Source organism: Ictalurus furcatus, chromosome 13 (genome assembly GCF_023375685.1).
Source record: "Ictalurus furcatus strain D&B chromosome 13, Billie_1.0, whole genome shotgun sequence".
NCBI lineage: Eukaryota > Metazoa > Chordata > Actinopteri > Siluriformes > Ictaluridae > Ictalurus > Ictalurus furcatus.
In genome coordinates this window covers 26571339-26588838 of record NC_071267.1, presented here as the reverse complement: position 1 = coordinate 26588838, position 17500 = coordinate 26571339, and the positions used below count along the sequence as shown (strand labels likewise).

Here is a 17500-nt window from a genome sequence, read left to right as displayed (position 1 = left end):
ATGCCACTGCGCAATCGAATGCTCGAACCTGATTGGTCAGATTTGATGGAGTGCATTATTTCCGTGCAACAGCACACAGGCACTTCCTACTCCACTTAATCTCAGAGTAAGAATAAACAGATTTAAAGACCGGCTACTGGTATACAAAGTCGTTCTTATTACTCGATTTGTCTCTCATTGTAACTGTCGGCGAATCACTCGAGGCCCTCGTCTTGAACCCGCACGTCCCTTTTAATTCGGAATTCCTCCGCTTTCTGACTTGGTAAATGGTGAGGGAAAGGGAAAGTCTTTTTTTTTTCCTACAGTGGGTAATTCTTGATTTTAAACCATACGGTATACCCCCGAGTGAGAAACGTCACTCTGCTGTGCTTCCTGGAGACTGTAGTGATTGGCAGCAGGGGTGTGGTCGAGCAGAGGGCGGAGCTGAGGACGGAGAGGAGGCGGGTTGAACCGGCAGGTAACGCGTGATTTTTAAACAGCAAGCCAACAGGAAATGCCAATCAGACTACGGTGCAGTCTTTGGACCGGGGGAGGAAACCGGAGTACCTGGAGGAACATGCACACTCCATGCACGCAGGGCGGACGAGGGTTTCGAACCCCCCCGAACCCCGGAGGTGCGACGCAAGCACGCTAACCGCTAAGCCCCCGTGCCCCCCCATAAATATGATTATAGTAGACAAGTCGAGGGCATTTTCTTTGGATTTTCCGATTGAAATTACGAGTTACGACCTTTAGTCGTTTGCAGCATTTCGGCTGTTCGTCGCTATATTCTCTCCGTTATAAAGCAGCTCTCATATCATTCATCCTAACAGCATGAAACAAATAACCGAGTGATGAAGACACACAGGAAACAGGAAATACAGTGCGTTATAGTGAACATTTAAACTGGTTGTGTGTGTGTGTGAGCTGTGTGAGATCTGTGGTGGGGTGTACATGGCTGTGTTCTGGCTCCTGCTTCATCCTGGCAGCTCATCAAGCTCAGAGAGGGAGAGAGAGAGAGACAGACAGAGAGAGAGAGAGACAGAGACAGAGAGAGAGAGACCCATGTCCCACTTCGCCCGAATGGCTGCGTCACATCTGAATTAGCCATCAACATCCCCAAACACAAAAAAACAGGTTTTTTAGCCACTTAATTGGGGACTGGTCTGGCTGGAGAAGTCCAGAGCACAAAGCAGTCAGTCGTCCATATTTCACGTCCTGTTGGAAGAGAATTAGCTCATGTTCAGTGACTCATGAAAAACAGTAATTGAATAAACAGAGCAGACTTTAACTGAGTGCTCAGAAGGAATCAGTTTAATTATTTATCCGTGCATAGCTGCATTTCGTTTTATTACACCGCTCTGTGTGTGTGTGTGTGTGTGTGTGTGTGTGTGTGTGTGTGTGTGTGTGTGTGTGTGTGTGTGAGAGAGAGAGAATAAAAAAAGATAAATGTGTAGATGCTCAATTCAGATGGAATGGTTTCACCCCAAAGAAGAAAGTGTAATGAAAGAAGTGGAGGAAGAGTGAGAGAGAGAGAGAGAGAGAGAGAGAGAGAGAGAGAGCGAAAGAGTGTGAGAGAGAAAGCACGCGCAAAAGAGTGTGAGAGAGAAAGCACGCACGAGAGAGAGAGAGAGAGAGAGAGCGAGAGAGAGAGAGAGAGAGAGAGAGAGATGAAACGTTCACCTGGATTAAACTAAATCCATCGATTAATCCAGTTCAACCAATCTTTACCTTTAAATGAAGACATTAAAAACTTAAACGCATTTAAATCCCGTTCTTTCAAAAGTTCTGCACTGCAAAAATAAAATAAAAAAATAATAATAATAATAAAATCTTAAACAGACAAATTCAACTTCTCTTTATTATTATTTTTACTCATTTCAAGCTTAAAGACCATTTTAAGCTCGATTAAGCTTGAAACGAGTCACTAAATAGGCTCGGTGATCTAATTTCCGATATAATCATCTCATACCCGGAAACAGTAGATGCATATCTAACGTTATTTGTATTTAGTGCAGTGAGATTAAATGTATGAAACAGTATTAGTATTGGGTGCACTGTATACAGTGAAGGTGGGGGAATAAAGTTGTTCCTCGGGAAGAAATATTGACGTTTGAATCTCAAAAATAAAAAAGTATTAAAAGTAGACCGCGTTCAGTTTAACCCCAGTCACAGGTCTTAACGACCGGTTTGTTACGCCGGGTTTAAACGTAAAGTTAAACGAACATAAAACTGACCGACGAATCCTTGATCTGGTGTTTTACGTAAAACATTACTTTCAAAGCAAAAGTTTTGAGTTCAGATTTATTTTAAATGAACATCTATAATGTAATGAGCGCGTTATATAACAATACAAGATCATTAATGCATAAGATTTTAGCTACAGAAAGCTAGCTAGATAATCTTCGTGATGAACAAAAGCAGTTTCCTTGAATTATTCCTAAGGAACATGATATTTCTGCTGAAAATAATGCAAACGGAGACTGAAAGCCAAGTTCAGTGCGAGCTGGTGAGCTAGCATTCTAGCTAATGTTCTGAGGACCTAACAGGATATACATCAAATCTGCATATTAACATTTTACGTATTTTTATGTTTAGATTGTTGAGTTTTTAATGAAGGTAAACATGTAGGATTGTTTTTAAGGCTTTTTTTTTTAAAAGTATTTGTAACGTTTAATATTATTTCTTTAAATTAGCATTTAAAAGTATTCCTCTTAACTCGTAAGCTTTAAACACTGTTAGTATTTTTGAAAGCCGTTCCCCATTAAATAGATTTGAGTTTTTCTGGGGGGGTTTTTTTTTCCACCTTAAAACTTCAGTACGTCTGTATAAAACCGATTCCAGTACCGAAAAACTTTTAGCGGAAGTAACGGCAACCTAAGCTAGCTAGCTAATCTTAACGTAAGACTGAACAACAACAACAAAAAGAGTTGTTATGGTAACATTATATTTTGGACAATTTGGTTTCTGTTAATGTCGGCGCAAATCAAGACTTAAACGCAAGCTATCTGACTAGCATTCTACCCACGTTAGCTAACGTCCGAGATATTAGACTAGCCGAGACGGCCGGACGACATGGGGGAGTTTCTAATTTGCATACCGTGCATATTCATACATGCCGGCATTTTTAATTGGGGGAATGTGTAAAGATGTTTTTATGACTGCTGTTTTAATAAGTTCGATTTTTATATTACATAAATATAAATATTTACGACTTACTGCTCCGGTAGTTAAATAGGCTACACGTATGGAATTCGGTGGAAATCTATTTTGGATTTTCCAGCTTGGACTTTCATTCATCATTTAAATAATGATATTCATGAAGACTGTGTATAGTAAATAAAATGACAGACATTATTAAACGCAAATTTTGTGGCTGAATATTACTTTTATTATAAAGTCAAATTTGTGCATATTGATGGTAAATTAAAATATAAAAATATATAAAAATGTGTGTGTGTGTGTGTGTGTGTGTGTTTCTTAGGCATTAAAGGAAAAGACAAAACCTGGGCGAGTTTTACGCTTTAATGACGTGTAGATAGCGTACCTGTAATAAGAGTAAAGACGGTACTCTTCCCGTACATATCTCGGAGAGAGAAAGTCTGCCTGAAAGCACGATTACGTGATATTTATAACTATAAAACCATCACCCACTGGCTGTGTAGAATATCAGTCCGATCTGAACGAGAAACTCGGCACAGAACTGAAACCGATGCTCTACAGGGGTCAGGAGATCGCTTTTGTTTATAAAAAAAGTACACAAACCCCAGAAAATTATTAAAATATATATTACTTTTCTAGTTAAATATAATAGCATAAGAGGAGTTCATTCTTCGGAGTTGTATCGTTTTTAAAAAAAAAAAAAAAAAAAAAAAAAAAAAAAAAAAAGGATTTAAGACTTCCCAAAAATCACAAAAAATATTGTCCGCCCACAGAATGAACAAAAAAAAAAAGAAAGAAAGAAAGAAAAAAAAAAAAGATTTAAGATTTCCCAAAAATCACAAAAAATATTGTCCGCCCACAGAATAAACAAAACAAAAAAAAGAACAAAAGAAGAAAAAAAAAAAGATTTAAGACTTCCCAAAAATCACAAAAAATATTGTCCGCCCACAGAATAAACAAAAAAAAAAAAGCAAAAAAAAAAAAACAAAAAAAAAAGGCAAAAAAACCCAAAACTCACCCCTTTGGTGTTTATAAATTAAAGTTAAAAATCACACTCTGCCCAACTGGTTGTCAAGTAAACACGCGCTTCGACAGCTACCGCTAAACGATCCCATGTTTAACGACATTTCGAGAGTAATTAGACACTTCGCTCTGAATCCAGCCATGCTGACCAAGAACACACAAAAACAAACCTAAAATTCCTTCTTTTAGTGTCGCAGGACCCCATAAACGTGTCAGAGAGCTGTTAAAATCCCCCACAAACCACCCCCCCCTTCCCCGTCACCAGATTTAGGCTAAATGAAAGCTCAGTCAGCAGTCATGCTTCGCAAAACTTCTTCCCCTTTGTCTTTCTTCTCCGCTTTATTTTTAAAACGTGCCGTCCCGGGTTTATTTTCCGTCCCTTTTACTGGTGCATGATGTTCCCTCAGGAGTGCGTCCAGCTAACTGGAACCCAGTGCGTCTCCGTCTCCACCTTCCTCAGAGCCTGCCTGAGCTCGCCGAATGCGGCCGCCAGGTCGTCGTTGACGATCACCAGGTCGAAGAGATGACCGTACTGATTCTCCGTCAGCTGAGCGGCGCCGATCATCTCCTGGTAGTCTTCATCCTGATCGACAGACGTGAAAGGTTACAGTGCATGTGATTTGAGAGAAATGTACAGAAATGCACAAGAACCCGACCTGTTTTAGGAGTACCGATCGCTGTGCGTGGAACAACCACCAGAACCGCACAGTGTAGAACGGCACAGCTCGGCAAATTACCCGTAATCGACCGCTCAACAACCGGAGAAGCTGTCCCAGGCCCAAATACGACCCGCTGACGACCGACGTGGTGCCGCGTACATCGTCCCTTGTGTATGGAGACGTTTGTGAGACGCTGTAGTTCGATCGGGCGTTACAGGTTGTACGTGTTACCTAATTATTTTAATTTTTTTAGGACAACATGCATGGCGGGCCTGTACCCTGTCCTCCAACCCGGCGCTATTTCCACTGCTGAATAAGCTGTGCCTTATTTAAGCACCCGAGCTGAACCCTTCTAACCCAGGTGGAACGAGGCGAGCCGGGACACGAAGCGGAGAAGCGTCCCGATTAACGTCTCGGACCGGAGCCTCTTCCGGAGCGCCACCAAACCCTTCAGAGTTTAGCGTCTTCACAGTAAAGTGTCCTTATCGCTATTTAGCGAAATGCTAAATTACAGCTTTTTATATTTATATAGAGCCTTTCTCATACCCAAGGTCGCTATACAACCAGAAAACATCAACACCCACACACCCACACACACACCCACACACACACACACACACACACACACACACTTCAACTGGAATGAGAAAATGGAAAGTGATGAGAAAAGAGAAAGGTTTTAAGCTGGGGCTTGAAGATGGAAAGTGAAGGACCGAGTCAAAGCGACTGAAGTAAAGAGATCCAGAGTTTGGAGGCCATGACACAAACATCTTCCCTCAACGGTGACCCGTCGGAATTCTACGACGGCTAAGAGTCCGGTACCGGCGGACCCGAGAGTGAAGACAAAGCCTAAAACCGGCGCATCCACCATATCTGTTTTTCCTACAATACAAAAGCGTCAATTTAATACTCAAACTAATCCAGCGTAAGAACCTTCACGTTGCTCCGCCGCCGGTCCCGGAGTCTGGCACCGTTCGGACCGTTGGAATTTTCATGGACTCCTTCAGAACGCATCATAAAAAAAACCTGCTCAATAAAAGTTGCTTAAAAGGCAGAAAAGGCAGAAAATATGTCCTAGCGATGGATAAAAGGATAACGCTGGTGTTTAATGCTTAAGTGAACCGGGTCCTGTTATAGCCTGAGGTCTGGATGTGAAACGGTTGAAATGAGTGGTGCTGGAAAATGATGAGGCTCACCACACTTTCACAACGCTGCACATCTGAACGCATAACGGATTCAAAACCACATTAGACGATTAACAACCCAGACGCATTAAATATACCGTCCTCCTCAGTCCTGAAGCCCTGAAGCCTACACAAACATACAGCTGGGGAACGGCTCCGGAGCTTAAGATGAGTCTTACAGAGACGTCGGTGCATTTTCACCCCCTCACGTCTAATTTTTATCTCCAGGTTAATACGTGCTCGGTGTGGTGAAATCGGTGCATCTCTGGCTTCCAGCCTGAGTGGACTTCCCCCACTCCTGCGCTCTCTGGTCTCGTGGCTCGGAGTTTAGCGATTGTCTGACCAAGGTTTAGTGCTGGTCCCCGAGAACATGGCACGGTTTGAGCGGCTTTACTGATTTAGCACAGGTTTTTTTACTAGCCGAAAACCCAGGAGCCACAGATGAGTGAGAGATATGGGGTTACATCCTGCCAAAGGCATAAAGAGAGAAATGGAGAGTGCGTTCAGGCAGACAGAGGTTCGTTTTTTTGCCAGGCGGAGTATCGAGGAAAAAAATAAAAAATAATAATAATAAAAAAAAAAAAAAAAAAAAAAAAAAGTCGAACGGCTGTAAAGTAAACCGATGGTGTGTGGCCAGGCCTGGACTACAATCAGCTCTCATTCTTCTCCACTCAGCACCATATCTCTCCTCCTGGCTCTCTCGCACCTCTCTCTCTCTCTCTCTCTCGTTTTTATTTGCAGAGTAAATGATTAGTTTCGTCCGGGTTTTTATTTCTTAACCCAATTTTCTTCCAATTTATTCATTGCCAATTCCAACCCCATTATCGTGGTTAGAAGACCGCGAGAGAAACTGAAGAGTCTGGAGGCGTTTACAACTCGACATGGTGGTGGTGGTGGTGGTGGTGGTGGGGGGGGGGTTAGATAATACACGTTGACTTCTACGTGTCATAAAATCGATCGCAGGACAGAAAACCTGACCGTTTATACCTGAAGATGTTTGCAGCTCCTCCTCTACCAAACAGCTCTGTGATGCACGTTACACGATCGATGTTGCTTTACTCCGACTTCAATACAGTCTTTTACACGTTTATGCAGTCGTTTACGCAGCACTGTACAACACCAGACTCTTGACGAACTACGTGTGGACGTACATAATTACAAATAAATAAATAATTGGACCAGGATATGCTTATCAAACGAGTCTGGACCGATGACTGACCCTTGGGGAACTCTGGCGCTGGGGATACGAGGTGAGTTTGTATTTAAAGTTCGTTGCCGTGCCATTTATTGCTTCAAGGGCTATTTTATGGCAAAAACAGACATTAACCAGACAGTCAATCAAATTCAGCTCATTGAAAGATTCTTTAAATGTTCTTGTGATAAAATTGGTCTTGCAAAAGATTGTCCTGATAAGAGGCGACGTCTCATGGCGTTACTGACAGGGCGGAGCAGAACAATATGATTTACAGTCAAGAAAGTGCTGCAATATTGGCATTTTGGGGGTTCTTCACCCTTCGAATAAATACCCATGGGTCAGTCTGGCGTGGCCTACACGGCACCTTGCGTACACCGCTCCATCGCGCCGAGATTTAAAAGCTGTAGATGGTAGAAGATCTTTCATATCCTGTAGGTATGACGAACCATGGAAGATGAAAGAGTCTTAGTGTAAGAGGAAGCACTACGTATTCGAAATCGAGACACGTAGCGTACGTGGGACCCTGACAGACGCAGACGTCTCCTTCAGCTTCATTCAGCTCGGCTCCTGCGAGGATCGAGGTTTCCTCAATACAATACATTTTCATCTTCGCCCCCCCCCCCCCCATCTCTCCATCAGGCGCTCGATGGAAAAATCGCTTCTTTTATTGATTCCTATAAAAGTGCACCTGCCCTCTGCATTAAACCCGTTTAAAAAGGACAGACGTGGTTCAGGAAAAGGTTCCTGCGTTTATATTCCCAAAGTCACTTAAACCCCGATCACGTTTTTACTTTCCCCGCCTCTCCCTCGTCTCTTCTCGTCTCGTCTCTTCTCTCCTGCGGCTTTGCTTTGTGTCGGGGTTTAAATTTGACTGCGTTTACACGCCAGACAATAAAACGTATTTTTAAAAGCGTCGACTTCGTTTGGTGATACTCGGGGCTATGTGACGTCAGGGAGTTCTGAAAACAGAAATGAAAGCATATTCTGTTTAAAGAAGAAGAAGAAGGAAAAAAAGAAACGGATAAAGGTGACGACTGAGAAATGAGCGATGTTATAGAAGCGGTATTAAAACAGGGAACAATGCGGGAGAAGTCTGGCGATGGTGGAACAATGAGAGGCCTGTTTTCTCTGTGTGACGCTCTCCCTGCTTTATTGCTCTAACAGACTGTGCGAAGGCATTTCTCTGGGAAAGAGATAGAGCGCGGGACAGGATCGAATACGCCTGACGCTCGCATCAAACAAGGTTCTTCTTTCATTCCAGTAAGAAGATGGATGTGTGCGATTTTAACACTGTCAGCGTCGGTGATCTGCGAGATCTCCTCGGAGAGAACATTCCCCTGGTGCGCTGTGCTACTGCGTCTGCAGACCACGTGCTTCAGTCCGTGTGTGTGTGTGTGTGCAGTAAAACGAGGACACGCAGCTGTTTTATTGACGGTGAAAGCTAGTTTACTAGGCTAGCACACGAACACACCTCCGATAGCAGGGTTTAACGTGATGTCACGGTATTCCACGGCAACCAGGGTTCGGCTCAGGTGCAGGAGCTGCCCGCTGTGAAAGCTATCGGACTTCCTGATCGTTCACGTCGCACGCGCACACACACACACACACCACTCATAAACCGGTAAAGTGTGTGTACGTGCTAATTGCTTCAACGTGTCTCATGTGGATGAAGTAAGAGTTCAGATTTAAATCACAATACCACTCCAGAGCAGGACACACACACACACACACACACACTCTGGACTAAATTGTACATGAAATTAATAGAGCAAGCAGGAAATATGAAAGAAAATTAAGATGAAAAGTCAAATTCAGCTAAAAAAAAAAAATTAAAAAAATTATAATAAATAATAAATTATAAAAATAATAAATTTAAAAAAATAATAAATCTTTTTTTATTATTTGTTTTAAAGGAAAAAGTGGAAAGGACCTAAAAAGCAAATAGAAATGAAAAGAAAAACGGAAAGGGGGTAAGAAAAACGGCAAAAATGTCAAAGGAAATAGACAAAAGAAAAGATGACAAGAAAGAAAAATAATAAAGAAAAAGCAAAAAAAAAAAAAAAAAAAGGAAAAAGTAAGTAAGTAAGTAAGTAAATAAATAAATAAAAGCATGAAAGAAAAATTAATTGAATGAAAAGTGAGAAATATAAAGTAATATTTCAATATATTAACAATATTATGCGTTATTATTTCATGATTTTGTGTTACTGTGTCGGTTTGCGTTTTCCTTTTCGGTTGTCGTTTACGTTCATCTGATTTTCTGTATTACGTTTGGTGCCGCTGCCTCGTTCGCCGGACTCGCTGCAAACATAATCGTCATGCTTGTGCTGGCGGATTTGCGAGAATTCGTACTGCGGTTAAAAATATACGTTTGTATTTTAAATGAAGAGAAAGCTTATGTTAAAAAATAAACCCGGCGAGGAAACTCTGACGTGTCGTAGACACGCAGCGGCGTCTCACCGTTAAGGGTCTGGACGAGTCCTTGTCTCCTTTCCCCGAGATGGTTTTAGCGTTCTTCCGGGTGTCTCTCAAACGCTCGATGGACGGAGGCTTCACGAACACCACGTAGGGCTTAAACTCGGCCGTGCGGAGGTGCTTCAGAGACTGTGAGAGAAAGACAGAGTTCGGGGGTGGGGGTTTAAATAAATAAATAAATAAACAAAAGAAGAAGAGTCATCAAGACACCATCAATCACGGCGTCATAATCGGGCCTGATACGGATCCTACCGTCCAATATTGTCATTAGTCCTGATTACATTTACAGACATAACAGAGCGGATCATTCACGCTGAGCGGTGAACTAATATGACGTCGGGAAAAGAGGAACATCATCGCTCGCCTCCTGCTCTCTCCAGCGTGAGACGGGAAACACAACGCAGACTGAGAGAGAATCACAAAACGCATGGAGCAGGATGAAGCAGAAAGCTAACAGAAATGCTGGCGCTGTCTCCTCTCCTTCTCTCTCTCGCTCTCTCTCTGTCTCTCTCTCTCTCTCTCAGACAGACAGAGAAAGACGAGAAACAGCTCTGGACCACCAACGCTCATGAAGCTCACACAGGTCCAGCCTGGGATTTGTCTCATTTATTTATTTATTTATCTATCTATCTACTGCGGTTCAGCTCAGATCAGACGAATGACGCCGTGATGACATCATTATGCTAAACCTAAATAATAATAATAATAATAATAATAATAATAATAATAAAGATCCTTGTTTGGAGTCGTTTTTGGGGTCTGAGTACTGCAAAACATGGCACGGTTCATATTTCTTCTTCTCTTCTCAATTAAATATGTGGTTATCTCAGAAAATAAACAATGGTCTCTGTGGCTCAACTCAAGCTCTGTAAAGTAAATGATTATTTAAAAAAAAACACACTTATAAACACGGAGCACCAAAATCTGACCAATCAGGACAAACAAATCCATCCATCTTCTACCACTTACTCCTATTCAGGGTCACGGGGGAACCTGGAGTCTATCCCAGGGAGCATCGGGCACCAGGCGGGGTACACCCTGGACAGGGTGCCAGTCCATCGCAGGGCACAATCACATACACACTCACACACCCATTCATATATTATATATATATATATATATATATATATATATATATATAGGGTGCCAATACTTCTGTGTCACATCAGACAGAGCGACTGAGGATTAGTGTGTGATGGTTATTTGGTAGGATGAATGTCTGGTAGTGGTTCATAATGTCTACACTCTCTGTGTGTGTGTGTGTGTGTGTGTGTGTGTGTGTGTGTATATATGATAAAAGTGATAGATCATCAGGATTCAGCACTGATCCCAGACCTTCTCTTCTGTAACACCTGTAGCTCTGATCTGACGAAGAGCCTCGCTGAGAGGGGTGTGTGTGTGTGTGTGTGTGTGTGTGTGTGTGTGTGTGTGTGTGTGTGTGCGCGCGAGTGTGTGGAATGTATAAGCGTGAAGGTGTGAGACAGGATGAAGCGAGTGGAAAAGATGAAAGGGTTTTGAGCCTAGAGAGGAAAGAGCGGTTGCCAATTGTGGAACAAAGGAGCGAAATTTTACCTGTAGGTTTAAAAAATGTTGAGCAGAAGTGAGAGAGAGAGAGAGAGAGAGAGAGAGAGTGAGTGAGTGAGTGAGTGAGTGAGTGAGTGAGTGTGTGAGTGTGAGTGTGTGTCAGTGTCACTCACATGAGGCTGCACATCCAGGAGGCACACCTTGTTTTTGGCCATTACTGAGCGGATCGAGTCCAGGCTCGTCCCGTAGTAATTTCCCTTATACTCGCCATATTCAATAAACCTGAGACAAAAGCACAAAAATGAAATCGAATAAACCCTTGTAATAATACAACCATATAAACGTTGCTATGGTGACGACAAAGCACGACTAACATCACGTATCGCTGCCGAACTTAACCCTCTTTTCCACTTGTAGGAGCCGAGTTAGGAATCTAGTCAGCAAACACTAAAGATGGAAAATAAATAAATAAATAAATAAATAAATAAATATTCCTGATGTGTGTGTGTGTGTCCACTTTATTAGGAACACCTGCAAACCGTTCAGGATGTGCCGTCCAGGGAAAATCACCAACTTCCTGCTGCTAGCAGTGTCTCTGCTTCAGCACACGTCCTGTCGTTGATTACTTTCTTATCACAGAACACCACGGAGCGTTTCGTCCCCCACTCGGCCCCGCTGTCACGTGACGGAAAACGCCGTAAAGCGAATTCAAACGGCCGTTTCGTTTTCCCCACTCACACACACGCCAGCCAATCAGAAGCGAGTATTTTCCAGGGCCGTGTTGTTTACCCGTCACCTCAGCGTCTCGTGTTGACGATCTTCGGACGTTAATGATTCGGTAATTCCCGTGAAAGTAATCAGAGTTGTATAACGATATCCCGGTGGAGTTTAAGGATGTTAACAGATAGATAATGGAGTGTCGTTTCACACAGACCACATGTCACATGCGCTGAGAGACGGGCTTTAGAAAAATAAAAAAAAATTTATAAAAATCCTCCCTTTATAAATCTCACCCTCGCTTACATTCTTTACCACAGCGCTATTCCAGACGCTCTGGCACATCAGCCCTTTATATAATCCTCTATGTTACACTTTAAATCAGTAACACCTGCCGTCCCAAAGCACCGGCCGTCCCCGACGCCAAGGCCTGGACTACCGCTCGCTTCCTGAGCAGGCTATACACACACATACATACACATACTGTATATAAACAAAAATCCCCACCACGCTCTCATTCCTTCCCCTCCCTCTCTCTCTCTCTCTCTCTCTCTCTCTCACTCTCTCTGATCAATGTCACCAAACACCAGTGTGTATTTTTAGCAGATAGGTTTTTAAAAAAAATAAATAAATAAAAGAGGGAGAAAGAGAGAGAGAGAGAGAGAGAAATAGCTCGGAGACGACGTACGTGGAAAGAATTTGTAAATGACAAAGCCGTACGTGGTATGCTGTAGTGAAAGAACAGCAGGGAAATCTGCTAATGTTCAGTTACGCAACGAGGAGGGGAAAGAAAAAAAAAAATCCGCTCTCTATTTTAGAAACCTAAGTGTGAGCCGCAATTTAACGTTTAATTCCGTAACTGCGTGAGCAGGAAGACGGTTTCGGGTCGTTAAACGAGGCAGAAGACTATAATCTTACCCCACGTGACCCCGTTAACCTCGTTTTACGGCTTTTCTCGCTCTAGAATTTTACAGACAACAGAAAGGACGGGTGATATGATGGATATGATGGATATGATGGATATACATTAACGTGGCTAGATTCTGTCTTATCCATTTCACTTCTTCATTCCCGTTAAAACGGAACTGAACTTCTGGAAACAAGCTCGTCGGAGCAGCCTGCAGTCACCTGACCCGACAATGGCGCCGAATTCCGCCTGGAAAGGTTACCCGTGACTTATACACGATCTGCATCACAGTATTTCAGCTATACATTCAAAAAATATATATCTTACAGATTAAGCACAAAATTTTAACAGCGCAACAGCTGCTTCCAGTCTCTTGGTAATTATTACAAAAATCCATAGAAAGGTATTAAGATCTCTCAGAAAAGTGTACGTCGTTGATCACATCACATCACATCATATCATATCATATCATATCATATCATATCATATCTCGCCCAGCACTCAGGCCGTTTAAAGGGAAAAGTCTGTGATTGGTCGTCTGCACTGTCAGTCAAACTGCCTCTTTCTGTGAAAGTAGCTGATTCGATCGGTCTCTCCATTCAATCCCTCCATTTACACCTCTCCATTCAATCCCTCCATTTACACCTCTCCATTCAATCCCTCCATATACACCTCTCCATTCAATCCCTCCATTTACACCTCTCCATTCAATCCCTCCATTTACACCTCTCCATTCAATCCCTCCATTTACACCTCTCCATTCAATCCCTCCATTTACACCTCTCCATTCAATCCCTCCATTTACACCTCCATTCAATCCCTCCATTTACACCTCTCCATTCAATCCCTCCATTTACACCTCTCCATTCAATCCCTCCATATACACCTCTCCATTCAATCCCTCCATTTACACCTCTCCATTCAATCCCTCCATATACACCTCTCCATTCAATCCCTCCATTTACACCTCTCCATTCAATCCCTCCATTTACACCTCTCCATTCAATCCCTCCATTTACACCTCTCCATTCAATCCCTCCATTTACACCTCTCCATTCAATCCCTCCATTTACACCTCTCCATTCAATCCCTCCATTTACACCTCCATTCAATCCCTCCATTTACACCTCTCCATTCAATCCCTCCATTTACACCTCTCCATTCAATCCCTCCATTTACACCTCTCCATTCAATCCCTCCATTTATACCTCTCCATTCAATCCCTCCATTTACACCTCTCCATTCAATCCCTCCATTTACACCTCTCCGTTCAATCCCTCCATTTACACCTCTCCGTTCAATCCCTCCATTTACACCTCTCCGTTCAATCCCTCCATTTACACCTCTCCGTTCAATCCCTCCATTTACACCTCTCCATTCAATCCCTCCATTTACACCTCTCCATTCAATCCCTCCATTTACACCTCTCCATTCAATCCCTCCATTTACACCTCTCCATTCAATCCCTCCATTTACACCTCTCCATTCAATCCCTCCATTTACACCTCTCCATTCAATCCCTCCATTTACACCTCTCCATTCAATCCCTCCATTTACACCTCTCCATTCAATCCCTCCATTTACACCTCTCCATTCAATCCCTCCATTTACACCTCTCCATTCAATCCCTCCATTTACACCTCTCCATTCAATCCCTCCATTTAATCCCTCCATTTACACCTCTCCATTCAATCCCTCCATTTAATCCCTCCATTTACACCTCTCCATTCAATCCCTCCATTTAATCCCTCCATTTACACCTCTCCATTCAATCCCTCCATTTACACCTCTCCATTCAATCCCTCCATTTACACCTCTCCATTCAATCCCTCCATTTACACCTCTCCATTCAATCCCTCCATTTACACCTCTCCATTCAATCCCTCCATTTACACCTCTCCATTCAATCCCTCCATTTACACCTCTCCATTCAATCCCTCCATTTACACCTCTCCATTCAATCCCTCCATTGCCCGCTCTCTTTCAATTCAATCCCTCCATTTACACCTCTCAATTCAATCCCTCCATTTACACCTCTCCATACAATCCCTCCATTTACACCTCTCCATTCAATCCCTCCATCAATCTCTATCCATCTCTCTCTCTCACTTTTTATTCAGTCTCTCTCTCTTGCACCTAATTCAAGCCCTCCATTTCTCTCTGTCTCTCTCTCCCCCCAAATCAGACCCTCCATCTCTCTATTCCCTGCCTCCAAATCAGACCCTCTATCTCTCTATTTCTCCCCCCCAATCAGACCCTCTATCTCTCTACCCCCCCTCCAAATCAGACCCTCTCTCTCTCTCTCCATTTCCCCCCCTCCAAATCAGACCCTCCATCTCTCTCTCTCTCTCAGATTGAAGTATTTCTTGGCCCTGTACCTTGTCTGGTTTACAACACTGATCCAGACAGGACGAAAATTCACCTGAAATCTGTCGTCGGTAAAAGTACGTGTTTCGGGTGGGGATTTTCTCAGAGTTGAAAAGACATCGCCTACCGTATCTGGACAAAAATAAAATCCACGTGTCACCTGTACAGGGCAGTGAAGTATTTCGACTTACACTTAAACTGAAGCGCTGACACTGGAGACTCCTTCCATAAACTTTAGACAAACTTCTTACAGAAAACTTCACCCGATCGATGTCTACACTTCGGGTTAAATAAAACATTTCAGTGTTAGTCTTAATTTATGTAGATCATGTAAATCACCGTACAAGTCACCGTGAACGAGCCGTTACTATAGAAACGATAACGCATTAACATAAACCTGCGGTCTGCAGCTGCACTACCGCCAGAGCCGCTCTTATAGAAAAATCATCAACGCCTCCTGACCAATCACAGTCCAGACTTTAACAGTGGCATAAGGCTGATTTTATAACCTTTGACATCATCACCACCACCATGTTAGTTTGCTTTGTCACGTCAATATCAAAAGAATATAGACGGCAGCTTGACAGGAGAGTCGCTGACCATCATTTCATCATTACCTCTCGTCCCTGCTCAGTCCATTTCCCCGAGCACGCGGCTTTATGTAAACGAACTGATCTTTATGTGACTTTCCATCTCTTTTGAGTTGCCTCGAAACCTAAAGTTAAATTTATTTACCAGGCCTCGTTCAGCGGTCTGCCTCTGTTCCCGGGCGCCACGTCATCGGAGCGAGACCGTGCCATGCCGAGCCCGTTTTGTTGGGTGCTAAGAAGAGGTTCCTTACTGTTAACGTGACATTTACGGTAACCGAGCATTCCACAAATCGTCTGTTTTCTGGGAAGCTCGTTTAAAAAGCGCCGGCCGCTGAACGGGTTTAGAGCCGCGTGGTGTTTGTCGTGTCGAAGAAGAGTGCCGTGTAGATCGGACGTCGGGGTGGAGGCTGTCTCTGAGGTTTCGGGATAATTAGGGCTAACCCTGTTTTTTAGCCCCTGAGCGGGGTTTTCCTTGGGAATGCCGCCGTCGCTCATGTTTCGCATGAGAGCGTGGGTGTCCTGCTGGCACGCCCTGCAGCTCGTATTGATCATACCAACACTTTCCTCTTTTAGACCTTCTATGGCTTTGTAGCGTTCCGAACTCCGGATTTACCGTACGCGCCGAGTGACGTGCCTTACGAAACGACTATAAACCCGCTCCGTGTCGTTTTCCGGCACAAAAAACCCCCACAAAACCCAAATACTGGTGCGCAGAAGTGACACTCGATCCTGTCTCCTGTGGTGTTGTCTTATTTCCCGATGAGAGCCTGTGGAAACACATCCATCAACAGGCCATCCATATACATCAGCCTGTGACATAAGCCATCTAGTTTCTCTCTCACACACACAGCTTGTCAACAAGTTCTCACTCCCGCAGAAGTATAGGAGAGTAAGGCCACACTGCCAAACACACACACACACACACACACACACACTCTTTGTGTGAATCACATGGCATGGAAAAACAGCCCTGAAGTGAAAGCCAGTGAGTATCAATCACATCGTCGACCAGGATGCACATAACTCTTACAGCACAGCGCTGCCGGACTCTGATTGGTCCGAATGTGTTCATTTGTTTTCTATAACCCCTGAAAAAAATGATATAACGATGATGAGTCTTAATTAATCACGTGTACGTTACAGCACAGTGAAATTCTTTTCTTCGCATACTACAGCATGTTAGGAAGTTGGGGGGGGGGGGGGGGGGTCAGAGTGCAGGGTCAGCCATGACACAGCGCCCCCTGGAGCAGAGAGGGTCAAGAACCTTGCTCAAGGGACCAACGGCGCTGGGGCTTGATCCTCCGACCTTCTGATCAGAACCCAGAGCCTGGCAGTGCTGGGGTTGATCCTCCGACCTTCTGATCAGAACCCAGAGCCTGGCAGTGCTGGGGTTGATCCTCCGACCTTCTGATCAGAACCCAGAGCCTGGCAGTGCTGGGGTTGATCCTCCGACCTTCTGATCAGAACCCAGAGCCTGGCAGTGCTGGGGTTGATCCTCCGACCTTCTGATCAGAACCCAGAGCCTGGCAGTGCTGGGGTTGATCCTCCGACCTTCTGATCAGAACCCAGAGCCTGGCAGTGCTGGGGTTGATCCTCCGACCTTCTGATCAGAACCCAGTGCCTGGCAGTGCTGGGGTTGATCCTCCGACCTTCTGATCAGAACCCAGAGCCTGGCAGTGCTGGGGTTGATCCTCCGACCTTCTGATCAGAACCCAGAG

General features: G+C 43.8%; 1 protein-coding gene across 2 annotated transcripts in view; it reads right to left on the bottom strand.

Annotated features, from left to right (window-relative positions):
- Positions 1-2767: 2767 nt before the first annotated feature.
- mpp7a (MAGUK p55 scaffold protein 7a) overlaps positions 2768-17500 on the bottom strand; it is a 127181-nt gene continuing 112448 nt past the window's right edge. For both annotated transcript variants that reach the window (XM_053639309.1, XM_053639310.1), the window contains 3 exons: positions 11375-11483; positions 9663-9806; positions 2768-4747 (listed from right to left, as the gene is read on the bottom strand). In XM_053639309.1, coding sequence (XP_053495284.1) covers positions 4568-4747; positions 9663-9806; positions 11375-11483 — 433 coding nt within the window. In that variant the 3' untranslated portion in view covers positions 2768-4567. The remainder of the gene's footprint in view (positions 4748-9662; positions 9807-11374; positions 11484-17500) is intronic.